General features: G+C 42.0%; 1 protein-coding gene across 6 annotated transcripts in view; it reads right to left on the bottom strand.

Annotated features, from left to right (window-relative positions):
- PAG1 (phosphoprotein membrane anchor with glycosphingolipid microdomains 1) overlaps positions 1-18,596 on the bottom strand; it is a 100,659-nt gene that overhangs the window by 22,008 nt on the left and 60,055 nt on the right. For 4 of the 6 annotated variants that reach the window (XM_031061702.1, XM_031061700.1, XM_031061703.1 and 1 more), the window contains exon 3: positions 836-1,047. In XM_031061702.1, the coding sequence (XP_030917562.1) occupies positions 836-960 (125 nt within the window). In that variant the 5' untranslated portion in view covers positions 961-1,047. Of the gene's footprint in view, positions 1-835; positions 1,048-2,718; positions 2,816-11,901; positions 11,997-18,596 lie in introns of those variants that run through there. The other 2 variants (XM_031061704.1, XM_005426748.2) reach the window with 2 other exon arrangements.

Here is an 18,596-nt window from a genome sequence, read left to right as displayed (position 1 = left end):
TTAATTTTATGGCTGCACAATTTCCTCAAAGCTGAAGGGGTGAAAGCACATGCTCCTTATAAGCATATGCACCCAAACTGCAGATTTTGCTGCTGTACTGGGTTTTTCTCCCCATAGACTTGGCTGATTCAGCTGTGCTTAGAAAATATAACAATAAGGACCTCAGCAGTGCCACTCCTCACAGTGAAGGGTCTGCCTGCTCTGGCCTGTGGAAGGGCACCATGGGCAGACTGCAGGCTGCCCAGCCTCCCTGTGCAGTCAGCAGGGCTCAGAGTACGTGTCATGAAGGAGCCTTGAAACATGCATAAACAAAGTCAGGAGAAGTGCCTGTATTGGTGAAATTGAATCCTCTTATGGGGAAGAAAATAAGGATAAGGCACAAGGCATTAATTAGTACCACTGTTTGATCCTTACTCATTTTTGCTTGAAAGGCAGGATCAATACTACATTCCCAATACTTCAGGAATGGCCACAGCAAAGCTGAAGTACATAATCACTTCCCTTTTCTTTTTACCTAGACTTTTTTTGGTCCTGTTTAGCCCACCAAATGTTCTCAGTTTTAGCTTAGGGGTGTGATTTGCTAACACTCAGTGTCTACCTGTGCTCCAGGCTTCTGCTTAGGGGAAACCACCAAATAAACATAATTGTGTACTTCCTTCACGGCAAAAGAAAAACATAATTAGATTTTAGAATGAGTAGAACTGTTCAAACTGAAGTTTGCTCTGAAAAAGATACCTTTCTTTTTTAATTTCTGTACCTCAGTCCTCAGTATTTCCTGCTAACTATTTATACATAAGCTATGTTGAAAGTGAACCATAAAGTCCTGGAGCCTTACCCATTGCAGCTGGAGCAAAGGAAGATGAGGAAGGTGAGGAACAAGAGTGTTGTCATGGCTGCCAAACTTCCCCACAGGATTACGTGGATCTGTCCAGTGCCTAAAAAAACACCCTCTAGCCCCATGGTACTAGCAGGAGCTGGTATCACTTGGGGTTGAAGAAGTTACTCCTTGAAGAAGACTGACATCTGTGCTGCATGCACCTTCTGTTTCTGCAGAAGGAAAGAAGAACACCATCAGAGGTTAAGAGAAATTTTGAAGATAATGAATCTGACAGCTACAAGTCTGGCAGGAGAGATTTTCAAATCCAGATCTTATGAAAACAAGTTTCAAGTACAAGCCAGCCAGCCAAAGAGATTTTCAGCTACATTTCTGACAGTAACATAGAACAGATCTGTCAAATATTAACACAAGCTGTTACCTATCTACAATCTCAATGAGAATAAAAGGTAGTACAGCATCTCTGTACTTGTATCTTGAGGAAAATATTTATAAATCTGCTTTGAGGCCCAGAGTAATCTATTTTGCGGTTATATTTGCAAATTTTATTGAAAAGTGAGCTTTTGAAACCAGCTCCAATTTCTGCAGAGTTAACAAGCCACAAGAGAGCTGCAGCAATCATTCACCACCCTCTCTCTCAGTCTCTCCTGCCTGCATGTGATTGGAGGCTTAAAGTGCAGTGACAAATAAACAAGGGATGTCTTTGAAAGGAATACCACAAAAACCTTTCTCACAGCAGATAAGATCCAGTCTTATTTCTGTGTGACATGCTTATTTTCTTAATAGTGCGTCTGGAGAGTAACAATACTGAACTTGCTTTTTTAGCTTCTCCCCACCTGAGTCTGAGAAAACAACAGAGCAAAGTAAACAGGGTGTTTTTTAAGAATTTGAATAAATACAACTTTTGCTACAGCACAGCAGCCCATGAGGAAGACTCCTGGGTAAATCCTATTTGTGACATTCAAGTTTTGGTATACAATATATTCTAAATTTCTGTACATACATTTAATGCAATACATTATTGACATGGCAAAATTAAAAATAAGTTACTAATGCTTCACTTCTGAAGGTATCAATTCCTCCATAATCTGAGAACAGGTTATGCAAAGCCTATTTACAGGCTTTCAGCCTGACTTGATTGATAAAAACTGAAATAGAATACAATGGCTAAGAAATGAGCAGATATATTTTGGGAATGAAAAAGTAGCACAAATATAAGATTGACAATGTCTAAAGCCACTAATGACTTACTTTAATGCATATATTTCCTTTTTTTTTCTTTTTGTATAGAAAATATGTATGTACCTATATTTATTTCTTTGCAGCAGAAGCATCCTTTCTAAAAACAAATTCAAGTAGGCACTAATATCATACTTGTATACAAAAACATATCACCATTTTGTTATTAAAATCTTACAAGAAAAAAAGATTTATTCCCAGAAAAAGGCCACTCAGATCAAAGTAAATCTGGTGAATCAGAGAAGATATTAGCTACACATAACTAAGTTAGGTGACAGGGTAGCTTGGGTAGCTCTTACAAGTAACATTTCTGTTCCTGCATAAAATGGACTCATTCATTTCACCCATGCAGGATCAGACTTCTGAACGCCTTCCAAGAAGAACCTTACTAATTTATCCACAGTGGATAAAAGCATTTTTAGCATTAAAAAGCATTAAAAAAACTTTTCCCTTTAGATAATAATGGCATTGGATATAAATCAAAATGGGAAGAAACAAACAAAGATGGGAAAAGTTGCTGATCCTGAAAAGACCAATTTCAAGGTGCAGTTAAGTATTTTTAGTTTGGTCAAGAAAGAAGAAAGCCAGACATTGTGTAACTTCTCCAAACCCCTAAATGCACAGGAAGAACAGGTGCCACACACCTTGGCAAAGCACAAACATCTCACTGGTGGTTTTGAGCACTGGCGCCCAAGAGCCACCTCTCCTCAGCGATGACCACTGCCAAGCAATGTGCCTCTCTGGTTGTCTTGGCAGAGCCTGGAAAATCAAACACTTAAAAGCAATGGCAGATCACTCTAAAAGTTGTGTATGCAGCAGATGACACAGCTCTGCTCATCCCTATTTTAAAGCCCAGGTTGGGTTATTTCTACAGTGAGTCACAGTCATAGCACTGACTGTGAAATGGAGAGGCCTTAAGGGAAACGGAATCAGGTTTAGTCAGGAGAAAACTTGGTGTAATGCCCACAAAGACGTCTGTGATGTCATGCAAGGGCACTGTGCATTGGTATGGATTCCTGTAAAGGTGAGGGACTGTCCTCATCTAGAAAACATGACAAAGCACACTGTGCTGGCTGCCTTAACTAGCTCCAAACACCTGTTAAGATGGTTGAATAGAAAGTATTTCCCTTTTAAACTTTTCTTTTTTGTGAATTTTCAAAGATATTTTCTGCCCTGTTAAAACTTAGAAAAAATCCTTAAAATATATTTTTATTTATTTTGTCCAATCCTTTTGCCTTCAAAACCCCCTAATTTTCTTTCTTCCTTTGAAAAAAATGATGAAATGAAAATGAAATGTAAAAACAAAGGAAACTGAAAAAACAGTTTTTCAGCATTTTTGGTGTCTCTTCTTCCTTGGCTTTCCCAAGAAAAAAAAAAAAGACTGCAAATGAAAAAAAGAAACTTTTTTTTTTCAAATATTGAAAGAAAGAAGAGAGAAAGAGAAAGAAAGAAAGAAAGAAAGAAAGAAAGAAAGAAAGAAAGAAAGAAAGAAAGAAAGAAAGAAAGAAAAGAAAGATAGAAAAGAAAGAGAACAGAGATTTAAAGTCTTTTATTTAAAACAGAAACACATTTTTATTTTCTTTTAGACCAGACACAGACCTGTCTTGAAAGATACTTAAATTATTTTTACTACTCAGTTCATAATTTTGTATCTACTCTGAAGAAGGATACTATACTCTTAGAAGACTGAATAATCTAACTTAAGCTAATACTGTAAGGAAAGTGTTTTTTAAAAATTCTAAATATATATTCCTAAGTTTCCAGGACTTTAAATAAAGATAATATTTAAGCTAAGGAAAGCTAAGGCTACATGGGGAGCAGCCCCATGGAAAAGCTCTGCCTTTGAAGGCTTCAGTATGGAGTTAGGAAGTGTTGGGATGAGCTGGAGCAGATGGAGCTCAGACTGAACTTCAAAAGGAGTGAGATCAGAAAGAGTCAGTCAAGGAAGACCTCTATGAGTGATGTCAGGAGTAAAGCACAAGACATGAGGCATCCCACAAGGCAGAAGTCAAAGCAGCAAAGGGAATGACCAAGGCCAGAAGATGTAGTTAATTTACAGGAAAGCAGCACGAAATGCTTTGACTATATGCTGAGAGAAAGAGGTCAGAACAGGACAGAAAAGCACAGTGGCACTTGAACCAGGGGAGGTGACTGCTGCAGACACCTGTGCAAGCAGAACAGAGAAATAACAGGAACAGACTGATGACAGGTGAAGCCCTGAATGAAGGAAGCTGAGCAGGCAAAATGTGACAAGTGATTCCTCTTAGCTCCTTGAACAGCAGGAGTTTAGCATAAGTGCTAAAGGACCTAGAATCTGCTCAGCACACATGACAACCAGAAGTAAATACAATTATAACATAAAAACATCTCAGGCTTCCAGTACCTACAGGGGACTTCGAAGAAAACTAGTGAGGGACTTTTTTTAAAGGGCATGTAGTGATGGAACAAGGGGGAGTGGCTTTAAACTGAGTGTAGGTTTAGATTAGATCTCAGAAGGAAATTTTTTTTTACAGTGAGGGTGGTGAGGCACTGGAACAGGTTGTACAGAGAAGCTGAGGATGCCCCATCCCTAGAAGTGTTAAACATCAGCTTGGATGGAGCTCTGAGCAATCTGGTCTAGTGAAAAGTGTCCCTGCCCAGGCAGGTGAGTTGGAATTGGATGACCTTTAATGTCTCTTCCAACCCAGGCCATTCTAGGATTCTGTGGTTCTAGATTCACCCTCTGTGAATCGTTACCATGTAGTGACATCAGAGGGCTTACTCCTTCTGTTTAATGCCTCCCAAAAAATCAGGCTGAAATAATATTCACCCAGGCTGGGGAATATCCCAGGAGAGCTCTTGGAATGCTTGAAGCTGGACCAGCACCCATCAGCTGCCCCAGCCAGCCCTGGACAGAAACCTGGCAAAGACAGACTGAAAACACAACTGCCTAACTCCCTCTGCTTCCACTACGTGAATGCCTGGACACTAAAACATCAATACCTTGGATTTAGGAGATGCTCCAGAGGTTAGCCTTAAACAGAAACTTATTTGAAATCATAATGATGGAACAACAAGCAGCTAATTTTTAAGAGCTTTCTGACAGCTGAAACGCCTGCTCTTACAATAGAAAGTGATATTGTGCTGCCCTCTGGTGAATCTCTCCGTTCGGGGTCTGGGATTTGTGACTCTTAAGAGGTGCTTCAGAGCTCGGTGCAAACTCTGGATTTCAGTGGGGCCCTTCATCTGTCAGGCTCAAAACCTGAGTCCTACCTCCACCCCTGCAAGTCTGTCAGACTCAAATAGTTCAACCTTGCAGACAGACACTGCTGAGACAGAATAGTGGCCAATGGAACTGACTGGGGTTTTAAAAATTATTTTCCCGTGTGACAACCCTTTAAAGATGAAGATTTCTTCCACTGTACCCTTTCCACAGAACTCTGCACACAAGTTGTTGGGGACGCTGAACTCTTAAAAAGAATAACAGAGAAAGGCCTGGAATATGAAGATAAAAACCTTGGTTATTTCATCTATGGCAAAATCTAAACAACAGTCTGCATTCACATGTGAAAGTCACTACCAGTTCAGAAAACGAATCTTTACACTATATTGGATAAAATTTCTTCTTCTTGTGGGAACTTCTTGCTTTTTAGACATCAATATTTGCCATTATTGAAATCCCTATGATAAATGATGCCTGTAGCCATTCCTCAAAATTGCACTTAAATGCCCAATTATATTTGTAGTTTCAAAATGACAGATATTTTGTTGCATAACCCACGCTTTTATGGTGAATAATGTGTTATTTTTGCTTGCGGCTGTTGCAGGGATAAAGCAGAGCTGAGGCAGTTCAGGATGAAGTGATGATGAGGAGAATGCAATTTTGGTTCCAAAAAACCTGTATCTGCAGTGAAGCAGATAGACAGGCTGCAACTCTGGGGAGCACATGAAGCATCAATTTTAACTGGTGGGGAAGCTGCTGCAAAAGTTTGGGGTGAGACCCGAACACCTTTGAAGGCGTTCCTTCAAAGACAGGTGCATGCAAAAGACCCAGTGCACTTCAGGTCCAGGATCTGGCCAGGATTTTCTGAGCAAAGTCCTGCCTGGGTTGATGGTGGCACATGCAAAGGATGTGCTTGTGATAGGCAGATGCCACGCTTTGGTGTCCCGGCAGGAGATGGCAGCGTGTCCCTCTCCCACCACCTTCCCCTTGGTTCTGGGTTTAGAGCAGCTTCATTCACATCCTGCTGCAAAGAACTCAGCCCATGCCTTCCAGAGGGAAAAGAGTGGGAAATGTCAACAGCTTCACTTCTCTGGGATTCTTAATGAATTATAGATGGAGCACAGGCAAGAGACTGAATTGTTCTGACAACTGTGCGACTTTGGATGTGAGAAGCCAAACGCGAGAGGACAGGAGGGATTCACGGAGGCTGCGGGACTGGGGCTGTCAGGCTGTGCTCAGCTAACGGGGGCACTGCCCAGGTGCCTCATGTGCTCACCCCCGAGCTCTGTTAGGGACTCCCTTGGGAGCTGCTCAGGCTCCTACTGCTCTCTTTGCCCTGCCACCCCTCTGGCTCCCAGGGCTCTCAGTTATCCACTGTTAAACTGCAAAACAGATCAGGGTGATGAGAGAGTTTGGAAGATCCCCTCCACCCCACAGCAGGCCTGGCAAGGAGCAAGGAAAGTGGGAAAGAAGGTTGGAATTTTTATATGAGATTTTTATTACTCTGGTAGCAATGCCCCAGAGAGCTCTATTAAACTAGAAAATGGGGAAGTGCAAGATATGTGAACCCACAAACTCAGACAGGAGTTGAGAAGTATGAAGCAATGTCTTGTCGACATCCAGCTGCAAATGCTGTCATTCAACCACAAAACCAGACCAGAAACCTGGGCTGCAACAAACAGGCAACAGCAGAAATTGTTCTGCACATGTGACTAACACCTCTCAGTGTAAGAGCCTTTCATCTTCTGTTCCTCCAAATCCTGAAAATACATTTTCTCTATGAAGATAGCATCCTACAGGAGACCAGAGGACTTACCTTACTCCTGCTCCAGATAATTCTCTCACCAGCTCAGACACCAGCAGGCAGAGTATGCCTCCAAGGGCCCAAAGACTGAGCACACCCCTTGTATGTGACACCCTCAAGGCCACTTTAAAGAAAACATCTGAAGGCAGACAATCCCCAACTCCTGTACCCACCACAGCTCACACCAAACTACACAGCTCATTTGGAGAAGGGGGAGGACGTGGCAATACACTTTGCTCAATCCATAACCATCTCCATGTCAGGACTGTTCTCTGCATGCAAATACCATGGTGTTGGCAGGAAAATGCCATTTGTGCTCCTGAAACAGCCCTTAAGTGTAGCACTGTGCTGACCTGTGTTAAAATGAAATCAAAGCACCCTTCCTTCGCCTAAACAACCTTCCTTTAAACCTCTTGATTTTAAATTGAATGTGTTTTCTGACCTTTTCCACTATGTGGCCAAACCAGGCTTTAACTGCAGAGTAGCTGGAGGCAGCTGGAGTGTCTCCTTTCTGTGACTTGCCACAGTTGGTGGATTCCTGACTGCATAACCCAATAAGACATCACATACATGCTTAATGACATCATCAGGGCTGCATTTCTTCTTGTGTGGGCAAAATACCTGGGTCAAACTCTTCACAGGTATCTCCTACTGCAAGTCCTGCCAAATTTGGAGCCTGTCTGCAGAAAGTGGTGGGAGTTGTGCTTTAGTGAACAATAAGGTTGGGTCCATTGCAGTAAATGAAGCATATTAGAGATAATTGTCTTGTACAGCCCAAGCCCACAATCTCATACTTTCCTATTCTCCACAGAATGGGGGTTGTATTATCTTCCAGGAGTGGTCCCTGACCAGAGCTAATTCCTGAGTTATGCATGGGATTGGCTTTGGGAAAAAGCCTTTTGCCTGCAGCCAAAATAATGCTTCAGGCTGTTATAACTTAGTAAAACCACATCTTTTGTGTTTCATACTGGGCATCTGATAACAGTGGGTCCTTTGGACCTTAATCCCCCTGTACTACTCTTCTTTCAGTACTTCTCTTCTCTCAGTACTTCTCCACACAGGACATGCCCAGTTTTCTATCTGCTCTCCTCTTCCTCTCTCAGTTCCCAGTCCTGTTTACTGCCTGAGGCAACCACCTCTGCTGCAGGTGACAAAGACTAATTAAGATATCAAAATAGGAATAAGTGTGCATGAAAGCCTAATAAAATAAATACAAAGATACCAAAATTTTATCAAAAAGAGACATTTCAGATAACTCTCAGGCATTGCCAAATTAAAATAGATGATACTATGGAACAGCTTGAATACGCAAATGTGTTCCTTGCTTTACATTAGTAGTAAGTGAATAAGAGCAATTGCAATTAAATGCTTCTGGAGACAGTAGGTGACAGGATTGCTGTTTGGACTGAGGTGCTGCCTGGCAGAATGTCTCCTAACACCACAGTGTTACTGGAGTCAAGATAGTGAACTTTCTTCACAGGCACTTAAAAAACATCATAAAACATATTTGTAATTGGGCAAATTGCTGTTTCTGCATCTGCAATGGCTTCTTTTGGCTTCTAGCTGTCTAAATGTAGATCCAGTACTGAGCTACACAAACCTTAAGACTAAGATCCCCTTTCTCATGCAATACCTAGTGCATTTTGCTTTTAGGGTTCCTATGCACTAAATCAGGACAAATACTTTCCTACAACAGGTTAAAGCTCTTCTGGTGGTGCAGTTGTGTTTTGAGCTGCTTGGCTTGGCAGCATCCAGTTATGAGAACAGTTCAAGACAGACACATCTTATTCCAAGCTGTGAAGACCAGATGTGCACATAATTAATGCCTGGTCCTGAAAGCCTGATGCTGGAAGGAATTACTGACATGGACTGAGCTGCTCTTGCAGGCAGATGAACCTTGCAGAGACTGTGCATGCCATAAGCCTTCAAAACAGTTCATGATTCTGCTTTGCAAGGCAGCAGAATAATGAGGTTCTGATCTAATCTACCTGTACCTACTTCAGAGATCATGGCTGGTTTATCAAAGGATGTGTGTGCTCTATAATGCAAAACCAGATCTAAGACAAAACTGAACAATCCCAAACCACTGGTCACTTTTAACCCCTCCTAAACCTTAACATCTTCTAGAGAGAAACCAAGCCTCCCTGAACCCATCTATCTGTGGCAGTGCAGGAAAATTAAAAAGCCTCTTGCAGCAGCAAAGGCTGATCTATGCCACAATCTGCATTCATACTCCAAGCAACTCATTCATGCCTTGTCAGACCATGTCACCTCAAGGTTAATGTATTCAAAGTTGACCTGACTTCTACTGCCACTCTTTCTTTCTACTCCTACTAGAATTCTAGTAAGTGCACACAAGCCTGCAGTGCAGACAGCCTCTCCTCTGAAAGAGAGAAATTTGGGAAAGTGGAAAGAGTCAGGAAAGTTGTATGAGCAATTAAGTGCGTGAATTCAAGGGCTCGCTTCAAGACACTTCAAGAATAGTTTTCCTAAAATGATGGAGGATTTCAGAAAATAAGAGATGTCACCAGCAAGGTTTCATACCAGGCTGTAAAACTAAATGTTCAAAGGAAGGTGAGCATAATTGCATGTGAATGTGATTATGTCCCCGTGAAACACAGGCTGCATCCTGGGGTTAATACACATGCATAATTATGCACCTAACCTGTCACAGAGCTATCACATTTATTTCCCACATTCACAAGGTTTTTCTGTGTATAAACCATACACAGAAATCTCTGCCAAATGCAGCTTCCATTGTACATCAGGTCCTGAGCAAAGAGGTTTGTAACAAACGTTAAAGCTCACAAATTAATTCCACAGTGGCTAATAAGGTTCTCCCCATTCCACTACCAGCAGTACAAACCTCCCCAAGCGCAAACAGGGAGAAGGGGAGTGCTGAGGCCACAGCTCTCAAATGCAGAGCACTGCCTGGGCTTGGCCAGCTGCTGAGGAAGAGACCCATAATGAAGCCTCTGTGTAACAGCTCCTAGGAACAGCACCACATATTTTCCCTAGGCTTTAGCAGCCAAATAATGACTGTCTCAAATGTGACAGCAGAAAAGCTTTATCTGCTGAGTGACCATGCCAAAGATTACAGCTTAATTGTAGCATTATTGTGCTCTTTCCCACACCCCCACAATATCCCATATTGCTTTCTGGCTGCAGCGAGGCAATTAGACCACGATTACTGCATATTTTAGAGCATATAGAAATGAAAGCTGTCTTTGTGTTTTCCAGCTCTGACACAACTACTCCTGATAGCTTTGCTTTTCCTGGAACTAGATGCTCTTCCATATTAAACAAGGCCTGTTTATAATTTCACTTTGCTGTTTATGTAATTCTACCATGCCAAATCCCCTTTCAGTTTTTGCAGTGCAACCACATTTCAAGCAACCCTTTTGCCATCTCAGGTAATAATAATGGAAACTGAGAAATTCCCCCTAGCTTGGGAAGTAGGCACACACAGAGTTTGTCTCAGTCATCTGACCTAAAAGACCTCTAAAATCCATGGCAATTGTACTTGTTCTCAAACTGCTGTTTGAATCAGGCCCATGACACAATACAAGTAGATGGTACTTTTCCAAATGCTACTCCCAATTTCCAAAGGACCCCAACTGTATAAAGTTACCAAAGATTGCAAAATATGCAGCAGCAAAACACTATGCTTTGATTGTCTCCAGTGAAATATTGCTCTTTTTAGTTAAAAAAAAAAAAAAAAAAACAACCTCCTACTTAGAATGAGATTCCACTTCTGCACATTTACATTTCTAAAACCAGGCTTTGGTTTACTCAGATGCTATCTACAGGGTCCCACCTGTGAGATCTCACCTCTGTTCCCATCACAGGAGAAGACTAAATGACTTCTACTAATACCAAACTTTCAGATTGCTCAAATTGTATTACTTATTATGACAATAACTCTACCTAAAATGAGAAATTAAAAAAATGTATCCAACTGTTGGGACATTACAGCCTTTTAATGTGCCTTGAGTGAGATGCACCCCCAAAATGAAGCACATAAACATCATCCCAATTTTTTAAAAAATTAATCAAAATAATTTTAAATTCAAACAGCCCAGATTACTGAGTGCCAATGCTACCATAAAATCTATGGATATAAATGTCTGGAAGACAGGAGTGTTCCAGGGAAGTTAAGTGATGGTCCTTGGAGGTAGAATACAAATTAAATCAGAAGGGCCTGTTATATTTATGATTAAGTAATCTTGAAACAAAATGAATTAGTGAGAATTGAGCTGTGTGATATCCCACAGCAAGAGAGGCAGCTGTGATTGGACTTGGTGACAAATCTATTTGAAGAAAACAGAGTTCACCTTACCATGTGCTTTGTATAGGTGTAGAGTTATTTCAAGGCCAAATTTCATTTCACTTTAATTGATTCAATAAAATAATATTTAACTTTTTAGCATTTGTATCTCATTAGGAATGCGAGCTTTTCTTAAGCATTTGGTGCATATATACAGAGCCTTCTTCATTGCTGGAGATGGTCCCTGTCTTGAAGAGTTTACTTTTTGTCAAGATAAGACCAACATAGCACATGAGAGAATCCCTGACTAAATAACTTCATTTTCATGAAAAAATGTCCAAGACAAAGAAGGATTTGGTGGGTTTTGAAGAGCTCTGGCAACTTATCCAGATACCTGGTGTCCCCACTCAGTGCTGCCTCTCCGTGATCTTTGTTTTCTCTGAGTTGGAAACACAGCTATGTGTTCCCTGAGGGAAGGTGCCACCTTAATTCAATCTTGTAAAAATAATCTAAACTGGCTGCCTCTATGCTCTGCATGATCAGTAAAGACTCACTTCTTCCTGTGGAGAGAGGGGTACCTTCAAAGTCAGCTGTGAAGGTCATTCCTCATCTCTGACAGAGCAGTGACCTTCCAGACACCTAGAATGAGGAGAGGAGATATCTATAAATCATGGACAAAACCAGGGGAGGTTAATGTGTGCTGACCCACTGGGAAGAGCCTCAGATGCACTCCTCTGAGCTGACCTCCTTGGCTGACCCATCAGACCAGACGATGTGGATAACTGACCCTTTGGGCAGCAGGAGCAGCCCTGACAGACCACATCTTTTCACAGCCTCACTCTGTGGCACAATTTCATTGCAATTTCTCCCCAAGACCAGCATAATGACATTGTTCTGCCCTTTCAATTGGAAGCAGAGCTGGGGTAAATGAAAACATCACTTGCTTTTGACAGTCCAGAATATCCTGTGGATTCACCTCCCCACTGAGCCACACGCAGTGTCCTGCTTGGCACTTGCAGCAGCATGGAGCAGGGAGGCAAAATCCTGTCCTGCCCCCCACATCAACGTTGTGACACATGGTGCATTTTATCCACCTTCTCTCCTGCTCTGCAGAGTGAAATATAAAACCCTGGGCTTGACCCCAACAGACCTAAGCAGCAGAAACTAATCATGAGTCCTGCAGGAGTGATCTACGAGCTGGGTACCACCCCCCTCAACACACCCAAACCTCTTACTGCTTCATCCTGACACACAGCAAATGCAATTATGAGATCTAATCAACTGCAACTAATGTAATTCTGAAAGTCTCCACAGCTAACGAAAACCAGGTCTTCCCCTTCTTGATTTAATTGAGATGTTTGGTTGTTCACACACCGTGGAAAAGAAACCCTCCATAAAGCTTCGTATGAATATTGCATTTGCATATCCAGCCTGTCACAGTATTGGGCTCTTTTTCCTGGCTGTTGGATATTACATGGTAGGAAACTGTCTGTGAAGGGACTTCAGAAAATAAATACTTTCTCACATTGTTTCAAGGGAAATCTCCAATCTGAATGTCATCTACTAACTACCACTTTGTAGCCTGAACTTGGCATAAAAAAGCATTTCCTTAACATGAATAAATCATGATCCCTAGTAAAAATACCCTCCTCCTGCATTAAAGCAAGAATCAGAAGACAGAATTTGGCCCGTAGCTTGTAAACTCAAATTTGTTGAATAAAAAATGACTGAAGAAAATCCCTTTTCCCCCCTTCCTCCAGCGTGTTCTTCTTGTTTGTGGGAACTCTGCACATCACTTTGGATGTGAGGAGTCTCCCGAGACCACGTCGAGAGCTGAAACCCCGTCAGGGGGCTCGGAGATCTTGGCATGATGCCCGGAACACTTGGTGGCTGGATTTTGATCCTGCAAATGAATTGCCAGTTTGGTATGAGGGCTGGAAGGTCACACAGGTTTAAAGGGTGTTTTTATAAGGTGTACACAGGGTGAAAATATAAGTTTTAAAAATTTTGGTATAAGGGTAATGGGGACAAGATGGAGGGAACAGGATAAAAGATGACGCAGCCTTGGGAGCGGTCGGAGAGCGTCGTGGCTGCCTTGCTGGTCAGACCTCTGTCTGCCAGGGAGAAAATTTTGTAGATAAGATTTAATAAACAATCCAAAGACCGAACACCAGAGAGTCCAGTCTCATTCTTCAGAGCCTGGGGTCGCTCCCTGGACCACCCAACTCACCTCGGGGGCAGAGAACAAGCAGCCGACCCCGAGACTTGTTGCCTGTTGGAATTGGGTTTTTCTGCAGTTTAAGCATCACTATTGCTTCAAGACTTCCCCTGCCTCTGTGCTTTCCTGTGTCATCATTAGCATTACTTTCACAGGAGGCTCTACAACATGGGCAGCACTGCAGAGAGAAGGATAAATACATCATGCCTCCTGCAAAAAGTTTTGCTGCTACCTTGAGTTACGAGCTGCTAAAGCATGATAACAGAGAAGCAGTGGCTGGTAGGCAGGATAAGCAGAGTGCTGCATCACTTCATGCAATCAATAACCAGCTGGGCTTTGCTTCTCCCAGGTTTCTCTGCTGTGCTCACCCAAATCATTACTTTTCCCCCACAGAATGTAGTCTTGCTAGGGTTTTGAAAGAGAAGACTAAGTCTGAGATTTGATGAAAGCCTGTCAGGATACAGAATAACTGCTCTCCAGAGACAAGAGAGACAGTCAAGACAGACCAGGTAAGAACAATCTTTCACCAGTGATGTATGAGGGAAGAGCAGATAATAAGCTCAAAACCTTTGTAGGACTCATCACAGTAAGCAGATGTCATTCCCCCAGCAGCTGAGAAGTCTCCAGCTGTGTGGGTGTGACCACAGCAGGCACAGCAGGCCTGGGCCCACAAAAGCAGACCCTGCCTCTGTTCCTGTGTGGCCAGGAAGCCTCCACCTCTGTTATCCTGCCTCTTCTTGGCACCTTCACCCACCCTCTGCAACCCACCCAACCCTGTTCCTCCTTCCACAACTGCCCCCTCCTCCTTTCCAAAGGCCACATCAGTGTTGTCACAGCACCACAGCTCCATGAGCTCGGTGCTTCTGGCAGAGAGTGCAGCCACCCTGACTATTCACTGAGTATTTCCCACCCTGGGCAGCCTTTTTGGTTTATCACTCCTCCTTTGGATTATTTTTCTGTAATAATGTGCTGATCAAACACTCACAAACTCTTTTTAAAGCTACCAGTACTGATAACAACATATATTGATTACTTTGGTTATGGCCTGCTGGCATCAGGATGCCCAAGTGGTGAAGAAAGTGCATGTCAGAAATACAAAGAGCAGACGCTGAGAAAACATCCTCTCAGAGAGAGAATGGAATGATAGGAATTAGGCAGTAGAACAGCTCACCTAAAATGTGTTAAATAGCCTTAAGCACTATACCAGACACAAACATACACAATAATGAGCAGTCAGCTGAAGAACATATACAGCTACAATACACCACATCCCACCCAGGAATTTCAACAACTACTTATTTTTTACAATTTATCATTACATCACTGTTATAACATCCTGTTCAGGTTCCATTTTCCTGAACCAAGGAATCTGGATTTCATCTGCTTTATTCTTTGAGAAATATGCCACGCTCAGGCCTCTTGTAATACATCCTGAACATGGTTCATTTTAAAGGATAACCTAATGCTGTATGGTGAAAAAAGCTTTTTCATCCCTTTTCATCACTTTGGGACATAGTTTTATTGCAAAGCAATCCAATTCTGCAGAAGGAAACAGTTTTCAAAGAAACCACTTGTAAGTCAAGAGAGTGACCATTAGTTATTGAAAGCTGAAACATTTACAGGTTGATTTGATGGCAGTAACAGTAAATTAATTTTTCCTTCTGTTGAAAAATTTTCTTGACTGCAATGAACACCTGGCAAACTGCCTGACAAACAAAGGACATCTAGCTCTGTATTTACTTTGATTCAATACCAAATTTATGTGCTACTTTCAGAAAAAAACAACCATGCCATTCTTTTAGAGAGTCCTTTTTGCATTTTCAGCAGACATGAGTTTGGGGCAGCTGCTAAACTACATGCTTTGCTATGTATTTCCATGAGTTATTCAACCAACAGAAGAATTGCAAGACTTAGTTCATCTGGAAGAAAGCAAAAACAACAGAAAGACTCATCACGCTACCCCAGTTTCACAAGTGTAAAAATAGCAGAAGGTGCTAACAGATACTATGTGGGTAAGAATGAGAACTAGATTGGCGTTGGAGAATTTATTCTTAGAAAAACCCTCCTTTTGGAATTGTTACAGGCATGCACTGACCCAAATAGATCATGGCTCCTATCATTCCCTGGTGCATGCGAACAGATAAAATGCTGACATGCACCAAAAAGGTTTGGGGCAAAAAAAAGCAAGCACAATCTGCACGGAAACTGCCAGAAAAAGGAAAAGCACAGCAGCTGGGACACAACTGCTAACAGGCAAAGACAGCACTGCTGGCAAATGCAGGTGAAGCGAAGGAAAGGAAAAGGCAAAATGATGTTGGGAAATGATGTCAGCCAAAGAGATGGAGAAAACAAGCCAGTCACCATAGGGTACCTACTGCTGTCTCAGAAGGACAGGCATTTCAGTAATTTCAGGATGCACAATTTCTTCCACTGGGCTGGTGCTGCCCAGTGATCAAGACTCAGGGCCACTGATGTCCCTCTGGTGCAGCTTTCTGACTTGGCTTGGCTGCCCAGTGGCTGTTTTGTGGCTATGCAGGTAAGGCAGGACAACTGGGAGACCACAGATCAAAGCCACAGTGCATCTCACCAGCTGAGTTACAGAGCACAGCACAGAGTAACACGTGCAGAACTAGTTTTCTCTCCTTCCTTCCTCAGTCCTTCCATAGGTTTTTTATTTTCTCCCAGCCAAGTCCCAGCCAGCTCTGCAGGCTCAGTGAGGTGTCACACTTGTGACAGGATGTGTGGAGTCAGCCACCCATCATGAGATGCGTGAGATGCTCAAGTGTGTCTGTGTGTGAGTGACGTGTTTGAGTGTCCTGGGCTTCCAGGGGTACCAGGTAATGGAGCCTCACAAAAGATGCAGGACGCAGCCCAGGGGGCCATTTAGTTGCCTAACCACTGGCAGCTAGAACAGCCTGAGCTGCCTAAAGGCATCCAGGATGTTGGGATGTTCATGCAGATGTGTCTACAGAGATGAAATGATGCCTCAGGTTTTAGCTTTTATGTTTCTCAGATTCTGTACTGCTTTAGTGTGTAGTTCTGAGCTTCATATTAGGGGATGGTAAGCTCTCTTCACAGAGCAGCTAGACAAAACAATTCCTTCTCTAGCTGGGGACCAAGGACAAACGATCCAAGTTTCAGGCCCAAGAGCATAAACAACAGTGAAATGAAGAGAGAAAAAAAAAGGATGGCACTTCAAAAGCTAAAGTTACAATTGAACAATTAACTCCAATATGCAAATGGACTAAAACTTATAAAAGCGTGAGACCCTGTGACCAGTTGTCTATTTTTGTGACCATTTTGGGTTCGTCTTGGGTGTAGCCGTGACTGGGCTCTTGAACTGCCCAAGGTGTATCCATTGAGGCCTCCTAATAAATCCCTACATTAACTCTGTCTAGTTGAAGTGTCTGTTCTAGGTCAGCCTCCACAAGGCATTAGAACAACTTGATGCATGAACTGCAGGAGATGTGTGTCCTTCTGGAATGGCAGATGGAGGCCAAAGGGCACAGTTGATGGCATTTCAACCACCATTCACTGCCCTCTCTTTAGGCAGTGATGAAACCTGCACCTGGATGAGGGCAGCAGACATGGCACAGGGCCAATTCTCACACTTCTCAAACAGCTATTAAGAAACGACGAAAAATGTACCAGGGCACCTCAAATGGCACCAGCTGCTTCTGCAAGAGCAGCTGAAGGGGGCTCTGATTGCCACTGACTATAACAGGGCCTGAAGGTGCCCTGCAGATACTTGCCTAAATTTAGGAATTTTCAGTTGCACTTGAATCTCACACCAGTAATGCTATACTTTACTATTGTACAGGCACAAACATCTTCCCCTAAAATAAATTCCCACACAAAGCTGAATGCCCTTAGTACTTAAATCCTTCTCCAAAAGCCAAAAGGATTTATTCAGCGATGAAACATTTTAGTCTAATATCAGAAAAACACTTTTCTCCAAGTGAAACAATGCCAGAGCATCACACTCCTTCCAGCTGGCAGGACACAAAATTAATGTCCAGACTTTCAGAAACGTTCACTATCACAGACCCTGTAATGTTTAATTATCTGATGGTACTTAGGACTTTGGGTAGAAAAGAAAAGAAGCAAATAAAACAACACAAATCTAGTCATCATATGAATATTTAAGACCCCTCTGCTGCAGCATCAATGTGTGGGCTCATATCAACATTGTGTTTAATGTCCCTATGCAGCTACTGAACACATGTATAAGCATAAAATTAGCAAACAACTATCAAAAGACCTCTTTTCAGGCAAAAAAAAAATCCAGTTCTTTTCCCTTTATGAACATTTTAAAACAAAGTGTTCTTTTTTTGTGTAATTTTTCTCCATTAAAATTTTATGTTACTGCAAAGAGATAGAAGGCAGGGAACTTCTGGCCCAGTTTTGTTCCCAATTGCTCTTGTATCATAACTGGAGGCAAAATTTTGTTCTCTCTGTAGAATTAAGTACAACTGTAGATTTCCTTTTATTTAATGCAACATTAACATACAGATATACAGACTCAAATATTAAAACTAACGTACAGGCAACACTTCTCCAATTAGCTCATATAAAGGTAGAATAAATAATTAAGCCTCTTGCTATCCAGTTAAAGAGACCAGCAACATTTCTAAAACTACCAGAAAATGCAGAGATGTTAAGAAAAATAAAAAAATATTTCTGCTGCAAGAGAAAGTTTCCAGGAATCTCAAAAATCTGAAGTCCAGTCATGGACTTCTTTTGTAGGCTGTTCTTGCTTTGTCTTTAATACTGGTGTGCTGTTACTAATAAAATAGCTCAGTGTCCTGCAGTTGGTGCTGAGGACTAGTTACTGTTTTCTGGAAGTAAGTTCCAACTGAAAATGTCAGCCTTCAAAGTAAATCAGCCCAGATCGAGCTCTTCCCAGAGTAAATCTATTACACCCCAGTAAATAGATGAGATATAAATAAAGTAGGAGCTCTGCAGAGTGTAAATCAGGCATTGCCACCATATTAAGAGGCTTATGGCAATGTTACTGAGCAGTATTTGTTT

This window comes from Geospiza fortis, unplaced genomic scaffold (assembly GCF_000277835.1).
Source record: "Geospiza fortis unplaced genomic scaffold, GeoFor_1.0 scaffold25, whole genome shotgun sequence".
In the NCBI taxonomy this organism is placed as follows: Eukaryota; Metazoa; Chordata; class Aves; order Passeriformes; family Thraupidae; genus Geospiza; species Geospiza fortis.
This window is presented reverse-complemented; position numbering and strand designations above follow the sequence as displayed.